General features: G+C 29.3%; 9 protein-coding genes across 9 annotated transcripts; 5 read left to right on the forward strand and 4 right to left on the reverse strand.

The window, feature by feature from the left end:
- Positions 1-551: 551 nt before the first annotated feature.
- GO595_008809 (Endonuclease/Exonuclease/phosphatase family protein) lies at positions 552-2,480 on the forward strand (the record flags this gene model as incomplete). Its single annotated transcript, XM_067922425.1, has 1 exon — positions 552-2,480. The coding sequence occupies one exon, from the start codon at positions 552-554 to the stop codon at positions 2,478-2,480; it is 1,929 nt and encodes a 642-aa protein (XP_067771048.1).
- A 3,653-nt stretch (positions 2,481-6,133) lies between these two features.
- GO595_008810 (WD40 domain containing protein) lies at positions 6,134-7,360 on the forward strand (the record flags this gene model as incomplete). Its single annotated transcript, XM_067922426.1, has 1 exon — positions 6,134-7,360. One exon carries the CDS (start codon positions 6,134-6,136, stop codon positions 7,358-7,360), a length of 1,227 nt encoding a protein of 408 aa, XP_067771049.1.
- Positions 7,361-9,131: 1,771 nt separating this feature from the next.
- GO595_008811 (Proteasome subunit beta type-6) lies at positions 9,132-9,785 on the forward strand (the record flags this gene model as incomplete). Its single annotated transcript, XM_067922427.1, has 1 exon — positions 9,132-9,785. One exon carries the CDS (start codon positions 9,132-9,134, stop codon positions 9,783-9,785), a length of 654 nt encoding a protein of 217 aa, XP_067771050.1.
- Positions 9,786-10,747: 962 nt separating this feature from the next.
- Positions 10,748-11,176, reverse strand: GO595_008812 (cofilin/tropomyosin-type actin-binding protein; the record flags this gene model as incomplete). The annotated part of the gene is made up of 1 exon (XM_067922428.1): positions 10,748-11,176. The coding sequence occupies one exon, from the start codon at positions 11,174-11,176 to the stop codon at positions 10,748-10,750; it is 429 nt and encodes a 142-aa protein (XP_067771051.1).
- A 558-nt stretch (positions 11,177-11,734) lies between these two features.
- On the reverse strand, positions 11,735-12,574 carry GO595_008813 (protein YIF1A-like; the record flags this gene model as incomplete). Its single annotated transcript, XM_067922429.1, has 1 exon — positions 11,735-12,574. The coding sequence occupies one exon, from the start codon at positions 12,572-12,574 to the stop codon at positions 11,735-11,737; it is 840 nt and encodes a 279-aa protein (XP_067771052.1).
- Positions 12,575-12,935: 361 nt separating this feature from the next.
- GO595_008814 (uncharacterized protein) lies at positions 12,936-13,616 on the forward strand (the record flags this gene model as incomplete). The annotated part of the gene is made up of 1 exon (XM_067922430.1): positions 12,936-13,616. One exon carries the CDS (start codon positions 12,936-12,938, stop codon positions 13,614-13,616), a length of 681 nt encoding a protein of 226 aa, XP_067771053.1.
- Positions 13,617-13,796: 180 nt separating this feature from the next.
- GO595_008815 (putative splicing factor 3A subunit 1) lies at positions 13,797-14,948 on the reverse strand (the record flags this gene model as incomplete). The annotated part of the gene is made up of 1 exon (XM_067922431.1): positions 13,797-14,948. The coding sequence occupies one exon, from the start codon at positions 14,946-14,948 to the stop codon at positions 13,797-13,799; it is 1,152 nt and encodes a 383-aa protein (XP_067771054.1).
- Positions 14,949-16,424: 1,476 nt separating this feature from the next.
- Positions 16,425-17,522, forward strand: GO595_008816 (NAD-dependent epimerase/dehydratase family protein; the record flags this gene model as incomplete). Its single annotated transcript, XM_067922432.1, has 1 exon — positions 16,425-17,522. The coding sequence occupies one exon, from the start codon at positions 16,425-16,427 to the stop codon at positions 17,520-17,522; it is 1,098 nt and encodes a 365-aa protein (XP_067771055.1).
- A 1,487-nt stretch (positions 17,523-19,009) lies between these two features.
- Positions 19,010-20,395, reverse strand: GO595_008817 (uncharacterized protein; the record flags this gene model as incomplete). Its single annotated transcript, XM_067922433.1, has 1 exon — positions 19,010-20,395. The coding sequence occupies one exon, from the start codon at positions 20,393-20,395 to the stop codon at positions 19,010-19,012; it is 1,386 nt and encodes a 461-aa protein (XP_067771056.1).
- Between the last annotated feature and the right edge of the window lie 1,737 nt (positions 20,396-22,132).

Below are 22,132 nucleotides of genomic sequence, written 5' to 3' on the forward strand. Positions count from 1 at the left end.
CTGATAAATAAAAAAGTTCGGTCTAATTTTTTTATTGATTTTATCTAAAAGATGATTGTGCTAAGATAAAATGTAAAAAAGAAAAAATATGCTCTTTCATAATTAACATTAATATTCTCAAAAATATCTTCCATGGATTCCATATTTCATGCTGAAAAATTGAATATGGATACATCTTTTAAGGTATAAATTCGCTTTCTTAACTGATACATATTTTCAAATCAAATATTAAGATATTTTTTAAATCATAGATGATAAATCTCTTTGCATTTTAATAATAATTTTTAAGGCTTATTACAAATATTGAATACGGGGAATCGGTTATTCAGAAATATGAAAAATCGTAATTTAGCATGAAATAATAATAACATCAATAAAAATGAGATATCATTTCATTCAAAAATATTGAGTATATAAAGTAAAACTTAATACAAAGCATAATATTGAGACTATAATAAAAACAAAGATGAATTTTTAGAACATTGGCACTTTTGAACAGACGTTAAAATTCTAACGTTTCCAATCTAAGGAATCTAATTGCTTCTACAGCGATGCTCCAAGCAGTTCAAGCAACAAAAGTATGGTTTAAAGCAGATGCTACTCTTGCGCATGACGATAAGCCTGTTTGTCTTAGTGTACATCTACTAAATTGTTCCATTGCTTCTTCATTTTTATACATTGAAGACTCATCCAATTCTTTTTGTTTCATACCAATTACATCTGAACTTATTCCTTCATTTTCATATGTCAACAAAACATTTACACTTCAATTTGCACGCTATGGAAACATCACATTAACATTCAAATTCCGCAAGCTAGTAGATGTTGAACAAATGGTATCACATTTTGGCAAAACCTCACTTCTTATGAACACAACAGATGATCAATTTGTTTCTGAAAATCTTTCATATCTACGAAAGTTACGCGGATCCTCAGAAATTCCCAATCCACCCAATGCCGAACCACTTGGCGATAGTACAGCATATAGTCCTATCCCATTTAGTTCGTCATGTCGTGACATCTGGGAGAAGCGGGTCATTTCGCAAAACACTCAATTTTACATCGATGAAGTTCCCCTTACATTCAATTTTCTGACGTGGAACGTTGCAAGTAACGAAGCCAACGATAGTGTTTTAGATGATCTGACCAAAGTATTTCATTCGCCCACTTTGCCATCCGATGTTGTCATTATTGCGTTAGAAGAAATCGACATGTCATTTAAGTCTGTTGTCACAGGAAATAGTGATAACACTGAGTTATGGACTAAATATATCTTAAAAGCGCAACATATTGCAAGTAATGATTCATATGAAGTTGTAGCACATGATTCTATGGGTGGCGTTTATTGTTGCGCATTAGTGCGTAAAGGATTAAATCCTCCAGTTAAAGAATCATCGATACAAACCAAAAAACTTGGCGCGAATGGAATGTTAGCCAACAAAGCTGCAGTCTTTTTCCGCATGAACATTGGCGAGATGTCATTAGTTGCAATTTGTTGTCATTTAGCACCACATGATCAAAATTGGGAACAACGTAACACTCAATGGCATGAAATTGTTTCATATGAAACTAATTCCGATTACATCATATTCATGGGCGATTTAAATTATCGAATTTCCATGACGTATGAAGAAGTCATTGATAAGATCAATAGTAAAAGTTTAAGTGATTTATATGAGAAAGATCAATTACATATCACTCAACAAAACGACAAAATCATTAATGCATTTAAAGAGCCGAAAATATTATTTAATCCAACATTTAAATATGACTTAAATAGTAATATCTATGATACATCACCAAAACATCGTGTTCCATCTTGGACTGATCGAATATTAATACGTACGTCACCGAAACGTATTAAAATCGGATTAGAAGATAAGTTAATCTTTGAAACAGATGCTGCGCATCATTTCATGAATGAAACGAAACTTTTCATTACTGATAATTATGCGCCAATGTCATTTAATGATAAAAATAATTATCCGAGTGAACCGCATTGTATCTTTTATCGAAGTTTGAAATCAACATTTAGTGATCATAGACCTGTTCAAGCATGTTATAAGTTTACAATCCCTGTCATTAACGACGAAAGGAAAAAAGAACTTTCGAATATCATCGAAGAGAAATTTGATGAAATGCGTTTGTTAAATGTGCCAATATTTGAATTAGATAAATATTCTATTGATAGTTCTGATAAAGTACAACAAGAAATTGTAATAAAGAATAAATCTTTGGTGTGGGTCAAATGGAAAATTAGAAAAGATACAATACCAAAGGATTTGTATATTACACCTATAGAAGGGTTGTTGAAAGTGAACGAAACAGATAAAATTAAAATAAGATTCGATAAGCCTTTGAAGGAAGTCAAAAGATTGGTGATAAAGGCACAAAGAGGAAAAACATTGTCAGTGCAATTGTTGCCTGAAAGATGGATAGATGTGGAACAGGAAAAGTTGAAGAGCCCATTCACAAAATAATTGTTTTGTAAATTGTTTTGAATAAATTGAAATCGTTGGTATATTTGTAAAATGAGAACTTTTCGTTTCATTAAAATTTTGAAATATGTGAAAAAACAAAAATAACAAGCAAAGAATAGGAAACGTATGAACATTAGATGTGGAATATTTTGAAGAAGATACTCTTAAAAATCGATAAAATGACTTTTTGCATGCTTTACATATTTGTATCGATTCGTTTATTTATTCAAAATGAACAACAAAAGAGAAAGAGGTGAAACAAATCAATCTCAAAATGAATGGGAATCATTTGTAATGCTCAAAAATACAATCTTTGGTTTGAATACAGAGAATTTTATTCAATCATCGAATTTTATAATCAGCAAATTTTGTAAAGAGTATTCAATATCTTATAATATAAGTATAAGCCGAATGATATATAATTCCCTTTTGATCAAAAGTAACAATTTCGATATATATTTGAGATTATTACAAGAAATTGAAAAATTTGAAGAAAATAATAAAATCACTTCAAAAATAATAGACTCATTTTCTCAATTTCTTCTTAGAATAAATACACAAGAATCATTTTACTTTCTTAATTACATGATTAATTATAATTTACTTGAAGCAAAAGTCATTCAAAATAAATGCGAATTTCCATTTTTCGCTCACATTAATCAAGATAAATTTGATAAATATAAATATTCATTTGATCAAGAAAATATTGCTTGTGAAGAACTTTCGAAGAATGATTTTGCACTTCATAAGAAATATATTAAAGAGGGACATAATCCAAAAGAAATTGCTAAAATAATTCGAAATGACGAAATTGAAAAACTTCAAGAAATATCATCACAAAATAATTTTAATTTTAATCAAACAATTCCAAAATCAATTTATGAAAGATGTTCATTTATTAACAATTGGAATGTTACATTAATTGATTATGCAGCATTTTTTTCTTCAGTTAAATGTTTTAAATATTTACTTATGAATGGTGCAAAAACAAATAACACAGGTAAATATGCAGTTGCAGGTGGAAACATTGAAATTGTTCATTTGTGTGAACAAAATCATTCATCAGTTGAAGATGCATATGAAACAGCAATTAAGTTTCATCGAAATGATATCTTTAAATATATTTATGAAAACAAACTCGAAAAATTTAAAAAATTAGAAGAATTAGGAGTAATATGTGTTTCATATTTTAATTATGAAATTTTTACATATCTAGAAAATGAAGGAATGAAAATTAATGTAAATATCATTAATGAAGCAGCAAAAATCGGAAATATTTTTCTTGTAAAATATTTCCTTAAAAATAATCAACTTCCAGAAAATATTTTAGTTTTTGCTTCATCTTCAGGAAATATTGAACTTGTTACATACATTCTAAATCAAAAAGGATTTTATATTAATGCTAAAAATATTTTTTTTGTTTTATTTAATATTTATTTTAATGATTTGATATTTCAAAATAATATTTGGAAATTATTTAGATTATTTTATACAGCACTTATAATTGCATCTGCTCGAGGTCATATAGAAATCGTTAAATTACTTCTTAAACAAGAGGGAATTGATATTAATGCTAAAAATATTTCAATGTTATATTCAAAATTTATTTTTATATTATTATATTTCAAAATAATTTTTGGAAATAATTTAAATTATTTCAATCAGCACTTATTTGGGCATCTCAAAAAGGTTACATAGAAATAGTTAAATTACTTCTTGAACAAGAAGGAATTGATATTGATGCTAAAGATATTTATTTGTTTTATATAGAATTTATTTTAATATTTTGATATTTCAAAATAATATTTGGAAATTATTTAAATTATTTGGAACAGCACTTATTTTGGCATCTAGAGAAGGTCATACAGAAATAGTTAAATTACTTCTTGAACAAGAGGGAATTGATGTTAATGAAAAAAGTATTTTTTTGTTTTATTTAAGATTTATTTTTATTGTTTTATATTTCAAAATAATATTTGGAAATTATTTGAATCATTTTATACAGCATTTATTAAAGCATCTGAGAATGGTCATACAGAAATAGTTAAATTACTTCTTGAACAAGAGGGAATTGATGTTAATGCAAAAAGTATTTTTTTATTTTATTTGAAATTTTTTTTGATAATTTGATATTTCAAAATAAAATTCGGAATTTATTTAAATTATTTGATACAGCACTTATGCTTGCATCTTGGAACGGTCGTATAGAAATAGTTAAATTACTTCTTGAGCAAAGAGGAATTGATGTTAATGCTAAAGATATTTATTTGTTTTATTTAATATTTATCCCAACAATTTTTTATTTCAAAATAATATTTGAAAATTATTTAAATTATTTTGGACAGCACTTATTAGAGCATCTGGGAATGGCCAAACAGAAATAGTAAAATTACTTCTTGAACAAGAGAGTATTGACATTAATGCTAAAAATGTTTCAATGTTATATCCAAAATTTATTTTAATAATTTAATATTTCAAAATAAAATTCGGAATTTATTTAAATTATTTTATACAGCACTTATATGGGCGTCTTATAATGGTCAAACAGAAATTTTTAAATTACTTCTTGAACAAAAAGGAATTGATGTTAATGCTGAAGATATTTATTTGTTTTATTTGAAATTTATTTTAATAATATTTTATTTCAAAATAATATTTGGAAATTATTTATTTTATTTATAACAGCACTTATATGGGCATCTTATAATGGTCAAACAGAAATTGTTAAATTACTTCTTGAACAAAAAGGAATTGATGTTAATGCTAAAAATATTTATTTGTTTTATTTAAAATTTATTTTAATAATTTAATATGTCAAAATAATATTTGGAAATTATTTATTTTATTTATAACAGCACTTATATGGGCATCTTCTGAAGGTCATACAGAAATAGTTAAATTACTTCTTGAACAAGAAGGAATTGATATTAATGCTAAAGATATTTATTTGTTTTATTTGATATTTATTTTAATAATTTAATATTTCAAAATAATATTTGGAAATTGTTCAAATTTTTTAGAACAGCACTTATGATAGCATCTTCTGAAGGTCATACAGAAATAGTTAAATTACTTCTTGAACAAGAAGGAATTGATATTAATGCTAAAGATATTTATTTGTTTTATATAGAATTTATTTTAAAATTTCAAAGTGGTATATAAAAATTATTCGAATAATTGAATGAAGTGAACATGGGCACAATTTTGTAATTCATTGACTAATTGTTATATTCAAAGGTTTTGTGGTAATATCAAAAAAGCCATATAGTACACATCGAAGACCTACATTTTTGAGGATATTTTATTTAATACAAATTCTTTGCATATATGTAATAATTCTAAAAGTGTAACTTACTTTCGTAATATCACTAAAATTTATATTGTTGCTTAATTCATTGTGATTTACATTAATGTGACTTGAAATTTCTGACAGTACAATATCCTAAGTTTTCTTTGTAACTCATGATTTTGGAATACGTATATGTATTTTATTGATAAACTCAGAATAGCTTTGGGATTAATCACACACAATTTTTTTGGCCAAAACAACTTGATTGATAACTTTTTGAATCTATTTTGATCCTATCAAATATAAATTTCTCAAAAAGTGGATATGTTTAAAACGTTCGAATTTCTTCTTCAACACTTTTGCAATGAAACCAAAAATTTTAAAAGCATTTAACGTAAGGAATGGAGAACTAACTTGTGCCATTCCATTCACAAATAGGTATATAGCTGGAGGAACCACTGGTAAGAGCATTATTTTATTTCCACTTAACAAACAAGATACATGCCAAAGACTTGTTGGACATCATGATACTATTACATGTATTGATGCATCAAATTCACAAAGTCTTATTATTACTGGAAGCAAAGATGAAGAAATCCGTTTTTGGAAAGTTATTGATAATAATGATTCATGTATAAAAAAATTATCTCCACATTTCGGTTCCATAAAATCTCTATCTATTACACAAGATGCTGATCAGGTTCTCATTTTAGGTGGATCATCTTCTCTTTCTCTTTTTGATATAAATACTCAACAAATAATACAAAAATTTCCAATCACAGATAAAGAGCTTAGTTCAACGGCTATTAGCTTATATAGTTCTTTAGTTGCCACAGGTTCAATTGATGGAAAGTGCCGACTTTATGATATTCGAAGTTGTAATATTCTTCATACTTTTGATACATATTCTAATATTCTTTCCCTTTCCTTCTCAGGCGGTGGTGATAACCTCGCTGCTGGAACTTCAAATGGCTCACTTTTCTTATGCGAATCTAAATTTGGAAGTATCCTTCATTCATCGAAAATACATAGCGACTCCATCAATTCTGTTGCCATACAGCCAAATGGCAATATAATTGTCACCGGGTCGTCTGATAATTCTGTAATTATTACTGATACAAATAACTTCGAGTCTATATTTACTCTCTCAGCACATGAGAAAGATGTTATAGATGTTAAGTTTTCGAGTGATGGTAAATATTTTACAACTTGTGGAAGAGACCGCAAAGTGATTTATTGGTTATCACCAGATCTTTCTGTTTCGCCAGAAGAAGAGGAAATTAGTACAGAGGAACCAAGTTTGGATTTTCAGGAGCCAAAAGTAGGAAAAATTAGCCATGAAAACACATTTTTATCCCAAGATTCTGTTTTTCGAAATACTCAAACAAAAACGAAAAAACGCAAAAAACCAAAGCGAAATTGCTTGGTTAGAGTTGTAAAATGCGAGGAAAGAGTCAATGATCCTTATCAAAATTTCCTTTCAGATATAGCAAATGAACTGGATAAACTTTCTGTTAGACTAGGCAAGATTACAAAGCGCGTAAAACACAACGATGAAAGAATCAAAATGATTGAATTGAAATCAAAATAATAATAATTTTTTTTAAGTGAACTATTTTAAATTTCCAAACATACACTGCGCTTGTACATTATGAAGCCATTGGTCTCTTCATGTAGTTTGACTTTTTTCATTTTGTTGAAATTAACTTATGAATTATGTTTTTGTACAAAACTAAAATCACATAGAAATATCGTATCACATTGCAAGGGTTACTTTGAATTTAAAATCTCGCCCACGTAACACGCCTTACATCATTTTTGGGCAAAATTTGGATGGGGTGCCCTAATTTCCCAACTTTTTGAATGCAGATTCAATGTGAACGATCAAAATAGCGTGTGAGGATAGAAAATGGTCATTGAAAACATTATGGGAAGGAAAAGATATGGCTGGAGACAAATCAAGGCAATAGTCATCAGTATTGATGATGTTACTGTGTATATTCCGCTTGTCGAAGAGAAGATCTTAAAAAAAGATTTGGAAGTTCTCGATGAAGTTCTTAAAGATATTAGGGAAAAAATCAATTCTAGAACTAATGTACAAATTCCACAATCACAACCAGAACAACCACATTTTAATCCAGATCGAATGGATGAATCTTACGATAGTGAAGATTTCGATAGATTTTTTTAAGTTGTGTTTAATATAATATGAAAAAATTTATTATGGATACTAAAAATATAATTTTTTAATAAAAAATTAAAAAATGAAAATTTCTCGAAGATAGTTTGTTATAAAACAAATTCATTTATATTTAATTTTCAACATATTATGTTATCACCAAATTGAAAAAATATTCGAAAAAAAAAACATAAAAATATATCTGATCATTTTTATTGAAATATAAAAATAAAAATTCATTATTTTTTAAAATATAATCCGATGACATAAAAGAATTTGATTGTGTTGGTTATTATGTTTTAATTTTTATTATTTATTGCAAAAAATGAATATTTTGGAAATTACAGCACTTTTACGATTATAAAATATTTTTATTTTTATATTTCAATAAAATTTATTGGTATAATTTTTAAAACAACGATTCTAAGTTATGCTAAAAATAAATATCTAAAATAAACCAGGTCACCACTTTATATAATTTTATTCATCAATTTTTAAAAAAATGGGAGAAAAAAATGAAAAATTTGAATGAATTTTTTTTTCCTGGTGGGTTTCAGGTCCTAAAATCAATACAATATAAAATATATCATAAATTAATCATGAATGACTGGAAAAAATAAATTTTTTAAAAAAATCGATTAAAAAATATATCATGAGTTTATAAAATTTTATGATCTAAAATATAAATTATTGCATAGTTCATGGAATGCTTACATATGGAATGAAAAAAGAAGAAAAAAAATCTGTTTTTTGGGAGTTGAAGTACCTCTAGTATATAAAAAAAAATTATTCATGAAGTAATTATAACGATGTCAAAATATGTAAATATCGATAAAATATTTGGGATTTACATAAAAAAATTTTAAAAAATTCTTGTGCTTGAATTTTTTGTAATTACACTAAAATTTGTTAATTTACTAAGCAATGATGTCATTATGCAAAAAAATGTGAAAAATTTTTATATGTGCATTTCTTTAACAAATGTTCTTATTAACTTAATTGAGATAAAAACTGAACAACGACGTTACTAGCTCAAATGAGAGGGAGAATATAATTAGTAAACAATACATTGGCTATTTAGTAAATTAAAACTGTTTTGATCATTTCACATCACATATCATTCCATTTGATAGTTGGTCAAACAAAGTTAATCAAAATTTCACATAGTTAAGTATTATTCGCAATGTTTGGGCCCGATTCATCAATGACTGAGCATACAGGAACAACAATCTTAGCAATCCAATGTACTGATGGAGTTGTTATGGCAGCTGATTCACGTTCAACTATGGGACAATATGTTTCTTCACGCGCTTCTAACAAAATTACACCACTTTCACCAACAGTATACATTGCCAGAACCGGAACTACAGCTCACACTCAAACACTTGGTAAGTATGCAAAATATGCATTAAATATAGTTAAAATGAACACAGAAAGAGATGTTAATCATCAAGTTTCTATTGCCGCTCATCACCTCTCAAGGTTAATTCAAAATAACAAAGAAATGCTTAGTGCAGGATTTATTTGTGCTGGATGTGATTCTGATGGTCCTGCAGTTTGGGAAATTTCTGTTAGTGGAATGGCTTTGAAGCGTAAATTTGCTGCTAACGGTAGTGGTAGCGCATACATTACAGCTTATTGCGATGATAATTGTCAAGAAGATTTCACAATGGAACAAGCAACAGAATTTGCAATTTCGGCCGTCAACAATGCAATCGTCCGTGATGGAGCCTCTGGCGGATTCATCAATGTTGTTCAAATCAATTCAGAAGGTGCAAAAAGATTACTTGTTATGCCGAAAGACCAACCATTTGATTACAGGATAGTTAAAACATAAAAATTTTCAGTAAATCATTTTTTGGCATAATATTTATGCTAATTTTTAAAATTTTTGAAATATCTGATTTCAATTTTATGATTTTTACCCAATAAACTTAAATAAAAGTTAATAGTGCAAATCAATTGTAAGCACTGGGACTCAAATTAAATAATCAATTGATACTTAAGAGACATATCCAGATTGGATAATAATCTTTATATACTTTAAGATTTTCTTTTTCTAAGACAAACAAACAACTGAAGTATTTAAACCAATTCCATTTGTTTATGAAAAACTTTATTACTTCATAAAGACATGTTTTAATAATTTTTGATGAACTCCAAAATTTAAGGTTAAATTTCAATGAAAAACAAATTTATCATTGATATTACATTTTCCGTGTATATTATTTGATAAATGAAGCAAATTCCCACGTGATACAGGCCTTTATGTTCATAAAGTGATATAAACGATAGATTGCATTTTTTGTTGTCACTTTTTCCAATATGAAAAGTGTTGTTTGTTGTCTTTTGTGATCCAAATGATTATATTCCTCACATGAAATTTTGTATTTCTATGACATTCATTGATTAATAGATTCTAAATTTCATCAAAATAATAATGTTAACTATTTTCGACAACATTATTTTTATATGACAAAGGAAGCTGAGACAGATGTTTTTGAGCATAATCCCAATAAAGAGCGCATATGTATTTACGAGTTTTAACAAGTAACCCATCATCATGAAAATGTATTTTAATGATCCGTAAGGTTTTCATTGTTATACTCAAAGATATGTCTGTTAGCCACCAATATTTCTTGATTCATGATTAGATAGTTCTCTTTTATAGCAATTTTTAATTCATTTTCATGTTATTGTGGCCGAGCAAAGACAAAAGTGACAGATAAATCAGATGATTTTTTGTGATCATAAAAAAGAATAAATATACAAAAATTAAAATTCTCTTCAATGTGTGTTTTAGTTGTAGTGTGCTCCACCAGCCTTGAAGAGACGAGCGTTGATTTCATCTTCGTCTAATTCGTCAAGGGAATCTGCATCGAATGAAATTGAGATTTGGTTGATGACCTTTTCAACATCACCTCTATGGATGTTCATCTTGGCCTTGATGTTCATGCGTGTGCCTTTGGCGATGTATTTGATGAAGACGAATTTGGAACGAACGGACATATCATCACCAGTTGTAACACGGAGGTAACCATAGCCGATGAACTTGTCATCGATGTTAGACTTGAGTTCTTGGAAACCACCTTCACCCTTGCCAACAAGAGTCCAAACTGTTTGGTTAGTTCCTTCTTTGTATGTGATAAGCATCCAGTTGATTGGGGATTTGTCACTGCGGACTTCTTCGTAGGCTTGAAGGATTTCTGGATCAGAGCAATCAGACATGATTGAAAAGTGAACTGTTCGACCGGCTTTGCGGTTTTGATAACACTGAACGGACAAATGATATTGGACAATTGTGTACTATGTTCTGTCAACTTCTGAAAAAGTGGAATCACGATACACAAAAGTTGTGTAAACTATTGAAGTGGAAGTAAAGTTACTAAAATAAAAAAGAACCATTTATTGAGCGAAGATTATTATCATTTTATGATTATGAGGAAAATTAAGGAAGAAATATGTTCAATGAATATTTCAAAACCCATTTTATTAAAAAATTAATTGATATGTTCGTTTTTTTGGAATTTTAGATCGAAAAAGAAGAATTATTCACCTTGTCAATTGTCTTTTCTATCAATATTTTGTGCCATGTCTAATTTTGAATGCTTTTTATATTATTTATTTCGTTTTTTCTTTTCGTTTTTTTCCCTGTTAAAAATTAAAATAAGCTTTTTATTCATGAGAATTATTTCAAGAAATTCATTTTATTAATGTCAAAAATATAAAAAGATGTTAAAATTAAACATTTTCATAATAACAACGATTTGTTAAAGTTATTAAAATTTACTGAGTAACTGGTGTTTCAATCTGAATTGGAGCTTCTATTGGTTGCTTACCTCCATAAGACCTAATAAACAATAAAGGAACTAATCCTTGAATTAATCCGACAAAGAGAATGCTGTATGTTTGCCCTGTTTTAGGTTTTGTTTGTATACCGGACTGTGAATTAAGAGTCTTTATTGTCCAATAAAAAGCTGCTACGACCGAATATGCTGTTATTATGTAAAGAACAACTTTATTCCAACAAAACAAGGTACAGAGGGAGATGTGAACAGAAACAGAGCAGAGATCTGCAAAAAGCGAGAAAATTGTGAAAGTTCCTTGGAATCCAACAATGTAAAATAGGAATTTTGATAAAACAACTTGAAGTACAACAATAATAAAGAACTTACAGAAGGTGTATGTAACGCGCTCAAACGAGAATGTATCTTGAATAATATTTGCCAATGAAATTATAAGAATGAAAAAGAAAGCAAAAACAAGTGGTGTATATAGATCTGGTGCATTAGGGTTAGAAGTTGGAGTAGCTTGTCCTCCTTCATGCCCAGAACGACTCCAGTTTTTAACAATAAATGGGCATAGAAGTGATTTCAACTTTTGAAGAACTGATTTCGTGTTTACAGCAAATAACGGACGTATTTTAGATTGTGTTTGTGCAATATTTTCTCTCATTTCTTTTCCATACTTTCCAATTTCAGAATTGATAATTGCAGCTGCTGGATTTTGTGCCATACTTAAGTAGTTTTGAGGGTTAAGAAGTGTAAAATTACCAAGTTCGGATGGAGGGCTTTGTGGTTCGGATGAATTAGGATCATTGTCATATTGCTCTGGATCAGATATCATTGGTAATTTTGGGCTGTTGATGAAAAGTGGCAATGAAATGTTACATAAAAAACTTTTTCATCAAATCAACCACATCTTATCCAATGATATCAATTTTATTAACGAATTAAAATTCTTGCAATAAATCAATAAAAGAAATTTGTTTTGATTTTTACTTAAAAGTGAATTCTATTTTAAAATTAATTATTAATCATAATTTTTTATCATAAAATTCACCTTAAAAAAACTCTATAGTATTTGCACCCAATTCCTAAAAAGTCAATATCTCTGTTTTAGAATGTACTTAGTTGGAAGACAGGGATTTTGATTTAAGATTTCGTAAACGGCCGTTTTCATATTTCGGTTTCTGATCGGATTATTTATGGATACAACTTCAGTAAACGTTGGTTGTGGGCTAATCGCTACAGCACCTGTTGTTGCTGTTCATTGCGTCCTTATCTCGAAATATCGGTTTATTTTAATTGGTTGGTTTTCATCATTTATTTCTACAATTCTTCTGATTTTTTGTTCTTTATCAGCACTGTTTACAAATAACCCGTGGTATATCTTATTGTTTTCAATTCCTATTGACAATATTGGGAAACCAATTCTGAAGTATTTTGGATATAAACAACAATTTTTAGCTTCACCAAATGATCACTCATCTCTAGGACTAGCAATGGGAATGGGATATGCATTAGCGCATGTTCTTATATTATATCTTCCAATGGTTTTCAACCAACCATTTTCTTTAGAGTTTGATGTTGATCATCCAAAATATCTTCCTAATTCTCTCGACTTAGCACTTTCCAATCATGCTATGTCAATCTTTCATATGGCTACAGGTATTTTATATTTCAGATTTTCAGAATGGAACATCTTCTTAATGTACGGCATTTGCACTGTTGCACAGTTTGTCATTGCCGCAGTGACACAAATCAGAATTCTTTGGCTTAAGTTTATTCTTTTATTTGGAGCTAGTTACGGTTTATTCTTTTTCGCCATTTATTCACTCAGATCAATGAAATATACAAAACTTGAAGAAAAAGATCACGATGAATAATTATAAATAAATTTATTTTTGTTTAATTTTTTTAAATTATCAAATTACTTCATAAATCAAAAAGTATTTCCAATACCAAAGACATTTACTTTTATTATTTTGCTTTGTAAATTTAGTGTTTTAAGATAAAAATCGGAAATTGCTCTGATTATTTAGTTGATAAAAACAAAATTTAATGTATCATTTCTGAATTGGTTTTCTCTTAGGCAAGTTGACTTGCCCAAGCACAGGCGGCTTTTTCAAATCCGGTCTCTGAACATCTTGTTGTTCTACTTCTGGATTATCAAGCGAATAAACGGCCGCTGAGACCGTTTTTTCTATCGTCTCTTCTCTGCCGTCCCAAATAACCGTATTTTTCGCAGGCTCTGGGGTGCCCCTAGCAAATTGTGCTAAGTTTCTTGCGATTTCATCGCCTTGTGCCAAAGAAGAATTCTGATTCTGTTTTCTCTCTTTCATTGTTGCTAGTTCCTTTTGATACTGTGGGTGCTGTAGTTCAAACCTTAAATGATCTCCAAACTCTTCGACACTAACTTTTTGTCCTGTGATTGGAGAAATCTGTTCAATTTTTCCTTGCTTACGAAGAGTTCTTTGAACAACGGGGCCCTCTGGAACTTCTTGCTTTTGTGGTTGGTCATCATCGTAGTTTATTGTGCCTAAAACGTGAAATTCATCCCAATCAAATGCATCAGCAGATTCATCTTTTTTAGCTTCAAGCGCTTCTTTCTTTTTCTGTTCAATTGTCATTTTTTGGTGTTCAGTTTCAGCATCGATATTTGACTTTACATTGAGAAATGAAGCTGATTCTTGATCTAATCTTCGTCGAATTTGATTTGATGGGTCAATAGCAAGTTTATATTGCTCATAGAGCCCAGTAAAGAATCTAAAGTATGGCTGATTTGGCTTGAGAAAATTAAATAAAGGTGATTCTGATTCTCTCATTGCAATCGCTTGGAGAAAATCTTGTCCATAAAGTGCCGAATATTGAGCAACAAGATGAATTACGTCGAGTTGTAAACCGCCTATTTCAGTCGGTTGTTTATAAGTAAAAGATGGCTGTATTATTTTTGGAATTGGTTTTGGTGCTTGAGCGATTGGAGTAATTGGTTCCATTGCTGATGCTGCGGCTTTTTTGGCACCACTTTTAGCTTCTTCTAATTTCATCTGAAAGTATGGATAAAATGGATCTTCTGGAATAAGGAAAGAAAACTTTGGATTCCCTTTTTTCTCCTCACGAAGTCTTGTCTCAAGTTTTTCTCCAAACTTTGCGATATAGTCTGCTATTTTTTCGATTGTTTTACATACAGCTTTTGGTGGGATGATTAGGTCGCTCATGCCTGAATAGACGAGTCACTTTTTTATAATACACCTATCGTCCTGTTTCGAACAATTATAATCGAAATTGCTGGTTTGACTGTTGGTTATTTAAATTATTATTGTAACAATTATATTGGAAATTATTGGGTCTGCATCTAATTTTATTATATTCTCATTTATTAAAAAGTAATTATAAATGTGAGAGATAAAGTGATAATTTATATTTGATCATTTTCTTATTACCATTTATGATCAAATCTGAATCAATAATTATTAATAATTCAAACGATATGAATTTTTTTCCTTATCTATAACGAAATTAACCGTTAATACCAATCAATAAATTGTTAACTAAGTTAACTTAACTTATAATTACAGGAAAATATTTAATGACTCAAGGAATACTTAAAAATTATTTCATAATTAAAGATATTCACAAAGACATTAGTTATATGAATGCTTTATATATAAAATAATATTTATTGCATTTATCTAGAGCAGACCTTATTATAGCTGATAAATGTAAAATATTATATATATATATATATATTATTAAAGTTCAATCAACAAAGATCGCTGAAATTTTTTTTTACATTAAGTAATAAAAAAATTTAATATTTGATAACAATGAATACCAAGCTAAATATAACTTTAATTGAGAAACCAATTCGCATTTTCAGAGAAAGCATATGTCCTTATATCCCATTTTTGGGAGGTTACATAATAATTTCTCATCATTGATGAGGAAAATGTTTTTTGATAAAAAGGTACCACCAGGTAACTGAGAAAGCCTCCTTAAATAGAATTTTTAAAACAAAAAATTCAAACATTAAATAAAAACCAAGGTAGCACACTTTGATTCAGAGTATTTAAATGACAGTATTCTATAATAATATCATTTCAACATTAATGTTTTATAGAACAAAAATATTTTTTGAATGCTTGCATTGTATCAGATGTACTATTGATAGGAAATGAACATTAATATACGGACGATATCTCATACGATATCTTCAAAGAAATTTGACTGTTTTATACAATAAAACGGAAAGTGCCAATGAATATCATTAATCTCACAAAATATTCTATGAGATTTATCATTTACAAAATTTAAATCAAAATTCAAACACTTTTATGTAACACACAGAAAATTTGGTGTAAAACATCACATCACCAAAATTTTCACCGCTTTTCAATGTTGCCAACGGCTCCCAAATTGTTTGCTATATTTAACCGTTTTCTCCAGGAGATAATGGATAATTTTCTTGATTCGCTTTTCACTTTAATTTTCCACTTAATGAATTTCAAAATGCGATCTCTTTATGAAAGCTAACCAAGCGGTACAGTTTTGCAATCGGTCAACAAAAAATTTGAAGAGGAGAGAAGAAGAGTACATTTTATGTTGGTCCAATTATTTTTTCAAAATTCATTTCAAAAATTGAACGCTTGCACTTTTTGAATTGACAAAACTTTTTTCTTATCGTCACTTTCTTTATGTCAAGCAAACCAAAGGTTATCATCCTTGGTGGTACTGGATTTGTCGGCCGTCACATGGTTCGCTATCTTATTGAGAATGACCTCGCTTCCTTGATCAGGGTTTGCGATAAAAATCGTCCTGAAATGTCCTGGTTTACTGAACCAGACTTCCAACTCTTTAAGAACCCTATTGTTGAATACAAGATGTCAAACTTAGTAAATGAGCAATCTGTTGAGAAAGCATTCGCTTTAGACAACAACCAACAATTTGATATTGTCATCAACCTCGCAACAACAGGAGGCTATGGTAAGGACGCTGAATTCTATGAACAAAAGATCCTCAGGGTTGCCACTGTTTGCGGTGCTGAAGCCAAGAAACGTAACATTCCAAAATGGATTGAAGTTTCAACAGGTCAAGTTTACGCCAGCTCAAGCAAGCCATCAACAGAAACTTCTCATCTTAAGCCATGGACAGCCCTTGCAGCCTCCAAACTCCAAGCAGAAAAAGTATTATTAGATATGGGATTCCCATGCTGTATTATTCTCCGTCCAGCAACCATCTACGGCCCTGGTGATATCACTGGCCTCATGCCACGTATAGTTATTGGCGCTGTTTACAAACATGCGAATAAGAAGATGAAGCTTTTGTGGACTTCTTCCTTAGAAGTCAACACTGTTCATGTTGTTGATGTTTGCGCCGCCATTTGGTTCCTTGTTGAACATGGAAAGCCTGGTGAAATCTACAACATTGTTGATAAAAACAAGACTGATCAAGGTAAGATCAATGAGCTTGTTGGAAAGATATTTGGAATCAAGACTGGATTTGTTGGCTCTGTCATGAGCAACTTTGCTAAGGTTAACTTCAAATCAATCATCGAACAAGTCAATGATGACCACATGCAACCATGGGGTGAAATAACCCAAAAGAACAACATCGACAGGACACCATTGTCTCCATTCCTTGACCCCGAATTGCTCACCAACTCGCCGCTCTCGATTGATGGATCCAAATTGGAAAGTTTGGGTTATCAAATAAAAGTGCCAGCTCCAACCGTCGAAAATCTCCGCGAATCAATTGATTACTGGATTGCCCAAAAGGCATTCCCACCTCTTTAAGTAAACATACTTGAGTGGGACTTTTTTTGGAAAAATTAATGAAATGTTTGAGAAATGTGTAATACATTAAGTAGTTGTAATTATTTAAATAGAAGCGAGAATTGAAACACTTAAATCCAGCATTTTATTAACATATGATCTTTAACTTTATTATGCAATTTTAAATTTTTTGTTATTATTTACAGACTATTATATATAATCAATGATTAAGTATTTAGCTATTAATTAAATAAATAATTTTATTTCATAATTATTAATCTTGGTTTATTTTTTCTGTGGTTTATCAATATAATCTCTTGTGGAATATAACCTTACAGAGGTAGTTGTAAGTCAAAAAATCATTGAAATTATCATCAAAAATTCATCTTTATTTTGGTAATTCTAACAGCAATATATGCTTCATTTCCATTTCTTATTGAAAATGAAGATTTAATGTTTATTGAAGAAGACAATTAGAATTTTCTTTTGAACTTTTTTCTCTAAGTAAATTTACAATTTCTTTGTAACCTTTTTGTTGTGTAATTTGAATTGTTGCATCAAATTATTAAAACATATATAAAATTATTCAAATGAATAGTTTTTGCATTAACATCAATTCCTTTATCTAAAAGTAATTTTACTATTTCTATATTATTATTCTTCACTGCTATATGAAGTGCTGTTTCAAATTATTAAAACATATTCTAAATTATTAAAACATATTACAAATTATTAAAACATATTTCAAATTATTTAAACATATTCTAAATTATTAAAACATATTTCAAATTATTTAAACATATTCTAAATTGTTAAAACATATTCTATTTGTTAGTCATAATTCAATCACATCTATTAAATAAATGCTTTTTCTCGCAGTTATAACTTGGAATCTATTATCATCGGAGAAAATGTTACGTTCATTGAAATGAGTGCGTTTAGTGGTTGTAATTCTCTTAAATGTGTTTGTTTTAATGGGAAAATTTGCCGAATGTTGAGGCAACTGCATTTACTGGTGCTGCAGTAGTTATGACAACTGTAACATAGCAATGCACAAAATTTGGAAAATTAAATGTTTCTAAAGGAATAAAAATCGAAGGCTGTCTTCCATTTAGCAAGTCAAATCTATTTACATGTAGTAACAAATTTGCTCGATCAAATACATTTTCAAAGTCAAATCCATTCACACGTAGTAACAAATTTACTCTATCAAATTTTCTAATTTCTAATTTTCACATTTACTTAGTCAAATCCTTATGTCCAAAGCAATATTTTCATGATTTCACGCATATGTACGAATTCGATAATTTATATGAAATCAAATACAAATATTGATTTTAGTTCAAAAACATTGAACTTGAGAATGTTCAAAAGTTGTTTATATGAAAATGTTATTAAATTTTTTTGATATCAATAAAATTAAATAATTGTTTCATATGTTTTCATCTTTTTCTGCTCAATAAATGTTTTAAATTCATGGAAAATATAATATATATAAAACAAGTTCTTTACTCTATTTCATACAATTGTCTAATGTATTCACCCGCATTCAGATATTCCATTTCGTGATATTCTTCCGCTTGAATTCCATCTGATTTGAAAACGGTATCAAACCATTGATTGGTTTGATTTGAATCTGATATATCGAAAAGTGGCCCAATGACACTGCCCAAGTATTGTTGCGCACTGGAAAGCATCGGATCCTCTTCTGGAGGTTTTGGTTGGATATTCTGCATATTCTGTCTTTGGACAAATTTCAAATGATTTAAATTGATTTCGGCTCCGCACGTTGGGCATGTACAGGAACCACTATTGAAGAAATCCAATATGATATCCTTGACCAAGAACAAGCAATTTTTGCATTTTTCAGTTTTAGCAAACAAAGTATGTTCATTAAATTTTGTTCCTTGCTTGGACTTTGGTGTAATTTCGCGGATTATCAATGATATCTGTTTCTTTTCTACTAGTTGAATCACAAACCATGTCAAATAGTTGATTGCATTAATTGAAGGTTGAAAGCTAATTCGAATATTTGTATTTTTGCTTAAATCTGTTATAAGAACGAAGTATTTTTCATTTGATCCGAAATTAGTAGTAAAGATTTCCTTTCCGTTTAAAATTATGGAATTGACTGGGGTCTGTTTGTTTATATATGGACAAATGAAACTTCCAATGCACATCAGATTTGGGTTGTAGAAAGGAGGATGATAATCAATACCACCAACACTAAATGGAACTAAGTGGTATGAAATGCTTCCAGCAACCACTTTTAAGCTATTAAATAATATGGGAACATATGGTTCTCTCAGTTTTTTAATTTCACTGGGCTTGGAATGAGTGAACAGGTAAAAAAGCTTTTGAATTTGGGGAGATGGAGTGCTAGGAAGAATCGTGGTGATAAAATATTTTTCTTTTTCAATTCGTGTTGGAGCAGTACAGCCAATAATTTGAAACAAAAAATCCGCAGTTTCATCATTTAGAGTGCTCAACAATTGAATAGCTTGAGCTTCATGATTTACTGGTGGATTTTGTGGAAAATCAATAATATTTGGTTGAGGCGGAGGTTGTGGAATATTAGGTGAAACAGTTGGAGTTTTTGGCATAGTATGATTATATCCCCTCTTTTTCCCTGTTGTTTGTTGTGAATACATTTGTAAAATTTGGTTTTGTTGGGATTTTGGAATTTTAGCAGTTCTTGTTCTTTGGTTTTGCACATACTTCATTTGCATAGGATGTTGTGGAGGAATCATTTGCTGTGGAAATTGAAGTGGATATCCTTGATTAATTGGATATGTTTGATTGTACATCATTTGTCTGTTTTGCAAAAATCCAGGTTGCTGGCCTTGAGGGATTTGATATTGGTAAGGAGGATCTGGAGGTATTTGCTTTTGCATCTAAAATTTTAGCTCCGAATTTATTCATAACCGTTTAGATGTGATGTGATGTGTGAATGCGGACAGACTTTGTTAAGTTTCGAAAATATCAAATATAAGGATTTTTTTGATTGTATTTTAATTTTAAACAGAATTACATTCTATGTTTTCAATATATTTTTATCCCATTCACATTAAAAAATATTTTTATCAACCCAATCCAAAAACTCAGCATTTATAAAAGGCCATTATCGATCATTCGATCATTTTCACTGCCTCATCTATTAAATCCAGCTTAGACAAATCAATTTGTTCATCCGTTACGAATTCTTGTTCCAAATTTGGATAATTACATTCACCGCAAATCGAGCAAAACATTTCATTCTTACTATCACTACCCACATAACCTTCTCTAGTATGAAACATATGACCACACATGAATCCAACATAAGGTGGACCAGTGATATCATTTTTACATCTGTCACATTTCATTGGCTTGAACTCGATATCAATTTCTTCAATACATTCTATTTCACCAGTTGTGTAAACATCCCAAAAAGTTTACAATGGAAATTAACGGATTCTTCGTTGAAACGTTTCAACGATAGCGGCAAGTGGTATTGCTTTTGATGAGTTTTCGATGAGCTTTTTAAGGAAGGGTTGCGGCGGGGAAGATTTCCATCCGGCTTTGCTTACAACAACAAACTTAAAGATTTCAAGCCAGTTTTTATTGTTGAGATCGGGGTTAGCTTTGCAGAATTAATACAAATACAATTTCTTTATCACATTCATTTGTTACTTCATATGTTTTATCATATAATAAATTAAAAATCATAATTACCTTTTATTAAAGAATAAAGTATAATATCATTAAGTATGTAATATACTTTAAAAATAATGCATTCTAAATGTTTGAAACCAATTTAAATGCATTCTATAAATTGAATGTGTAAAACAGTGTTATACAAATTAAATTAAAAAGAAAAGGAAAAAGGAAATATTTTTTAAATAGGTTTCTTAAAGTTCTTAAAGAATTTTCTCAGGACTTCTCTTACTTTGCTCTTTTTTCCGTTTGGTGTTTCAAATCGATGATTAAATATTGATGGGCATTCCTCAAATGTATTTTCCTTCAAAATTTCCATTCTACCAAATCTTGTACTTTTATACGACTTTGTTACTATAACCTTTGATGCATTGATATTGATAAAGGAATCGATGCTAATAATTGGTTCTTTCTTTCCAAAATAATATATACATTTAAGTGATTTACAGCCAGCAAATGCTTTTGATTCAATTTCACTTACTCTTCTTCCAATAGACACCATTTTTAGGTTTATACAATAAGAAAATGCTCCATGTTCAATTTTTTTAACTAAGTTTGGAATATTAATTTCCGTTAAGTTAGTGCATCCTTTAAAAGCATTATAACAAATTTCAATTAAACCTTGGTTTAAATTCACTCTTTTAAGATTAACGCATTCAAGAAACGCACCACTAAATATAAACCCAATGTTTGATGGAAATGTAAATTCATCAATATTTTTTCCTTCTGGAAAACGAATTATTTTATGAATTGCTTTATCATATAAAATTCCATCATCATTATTATTAGAATAATATGAATTATTGGGGTTAACTTCTATACATTCCAATGACTTACACCCAACAAATGAATTAGAAATAATTTTCTCAACTGAATCTCCAATAAATATCTTTTTCATTTTTTTGCAATTTTCAAATGCTAAATATCCTATTGAT

The sequence above is a fragment of the Histomonas meleagridis genome (assembly GCF_020186115.1).
Source record: "Histomonas meleagridis strain 2922-C6/04-10x chromosome Unknown contig_72, whole genome shotgun sequence".
In the NCBI taxonomy this organism is placed as follows: Eukaryota; Parabasalia; order Tritrichomonadida; family Dientamoebidae; genus Histomonas; species Histomonas meleagridis.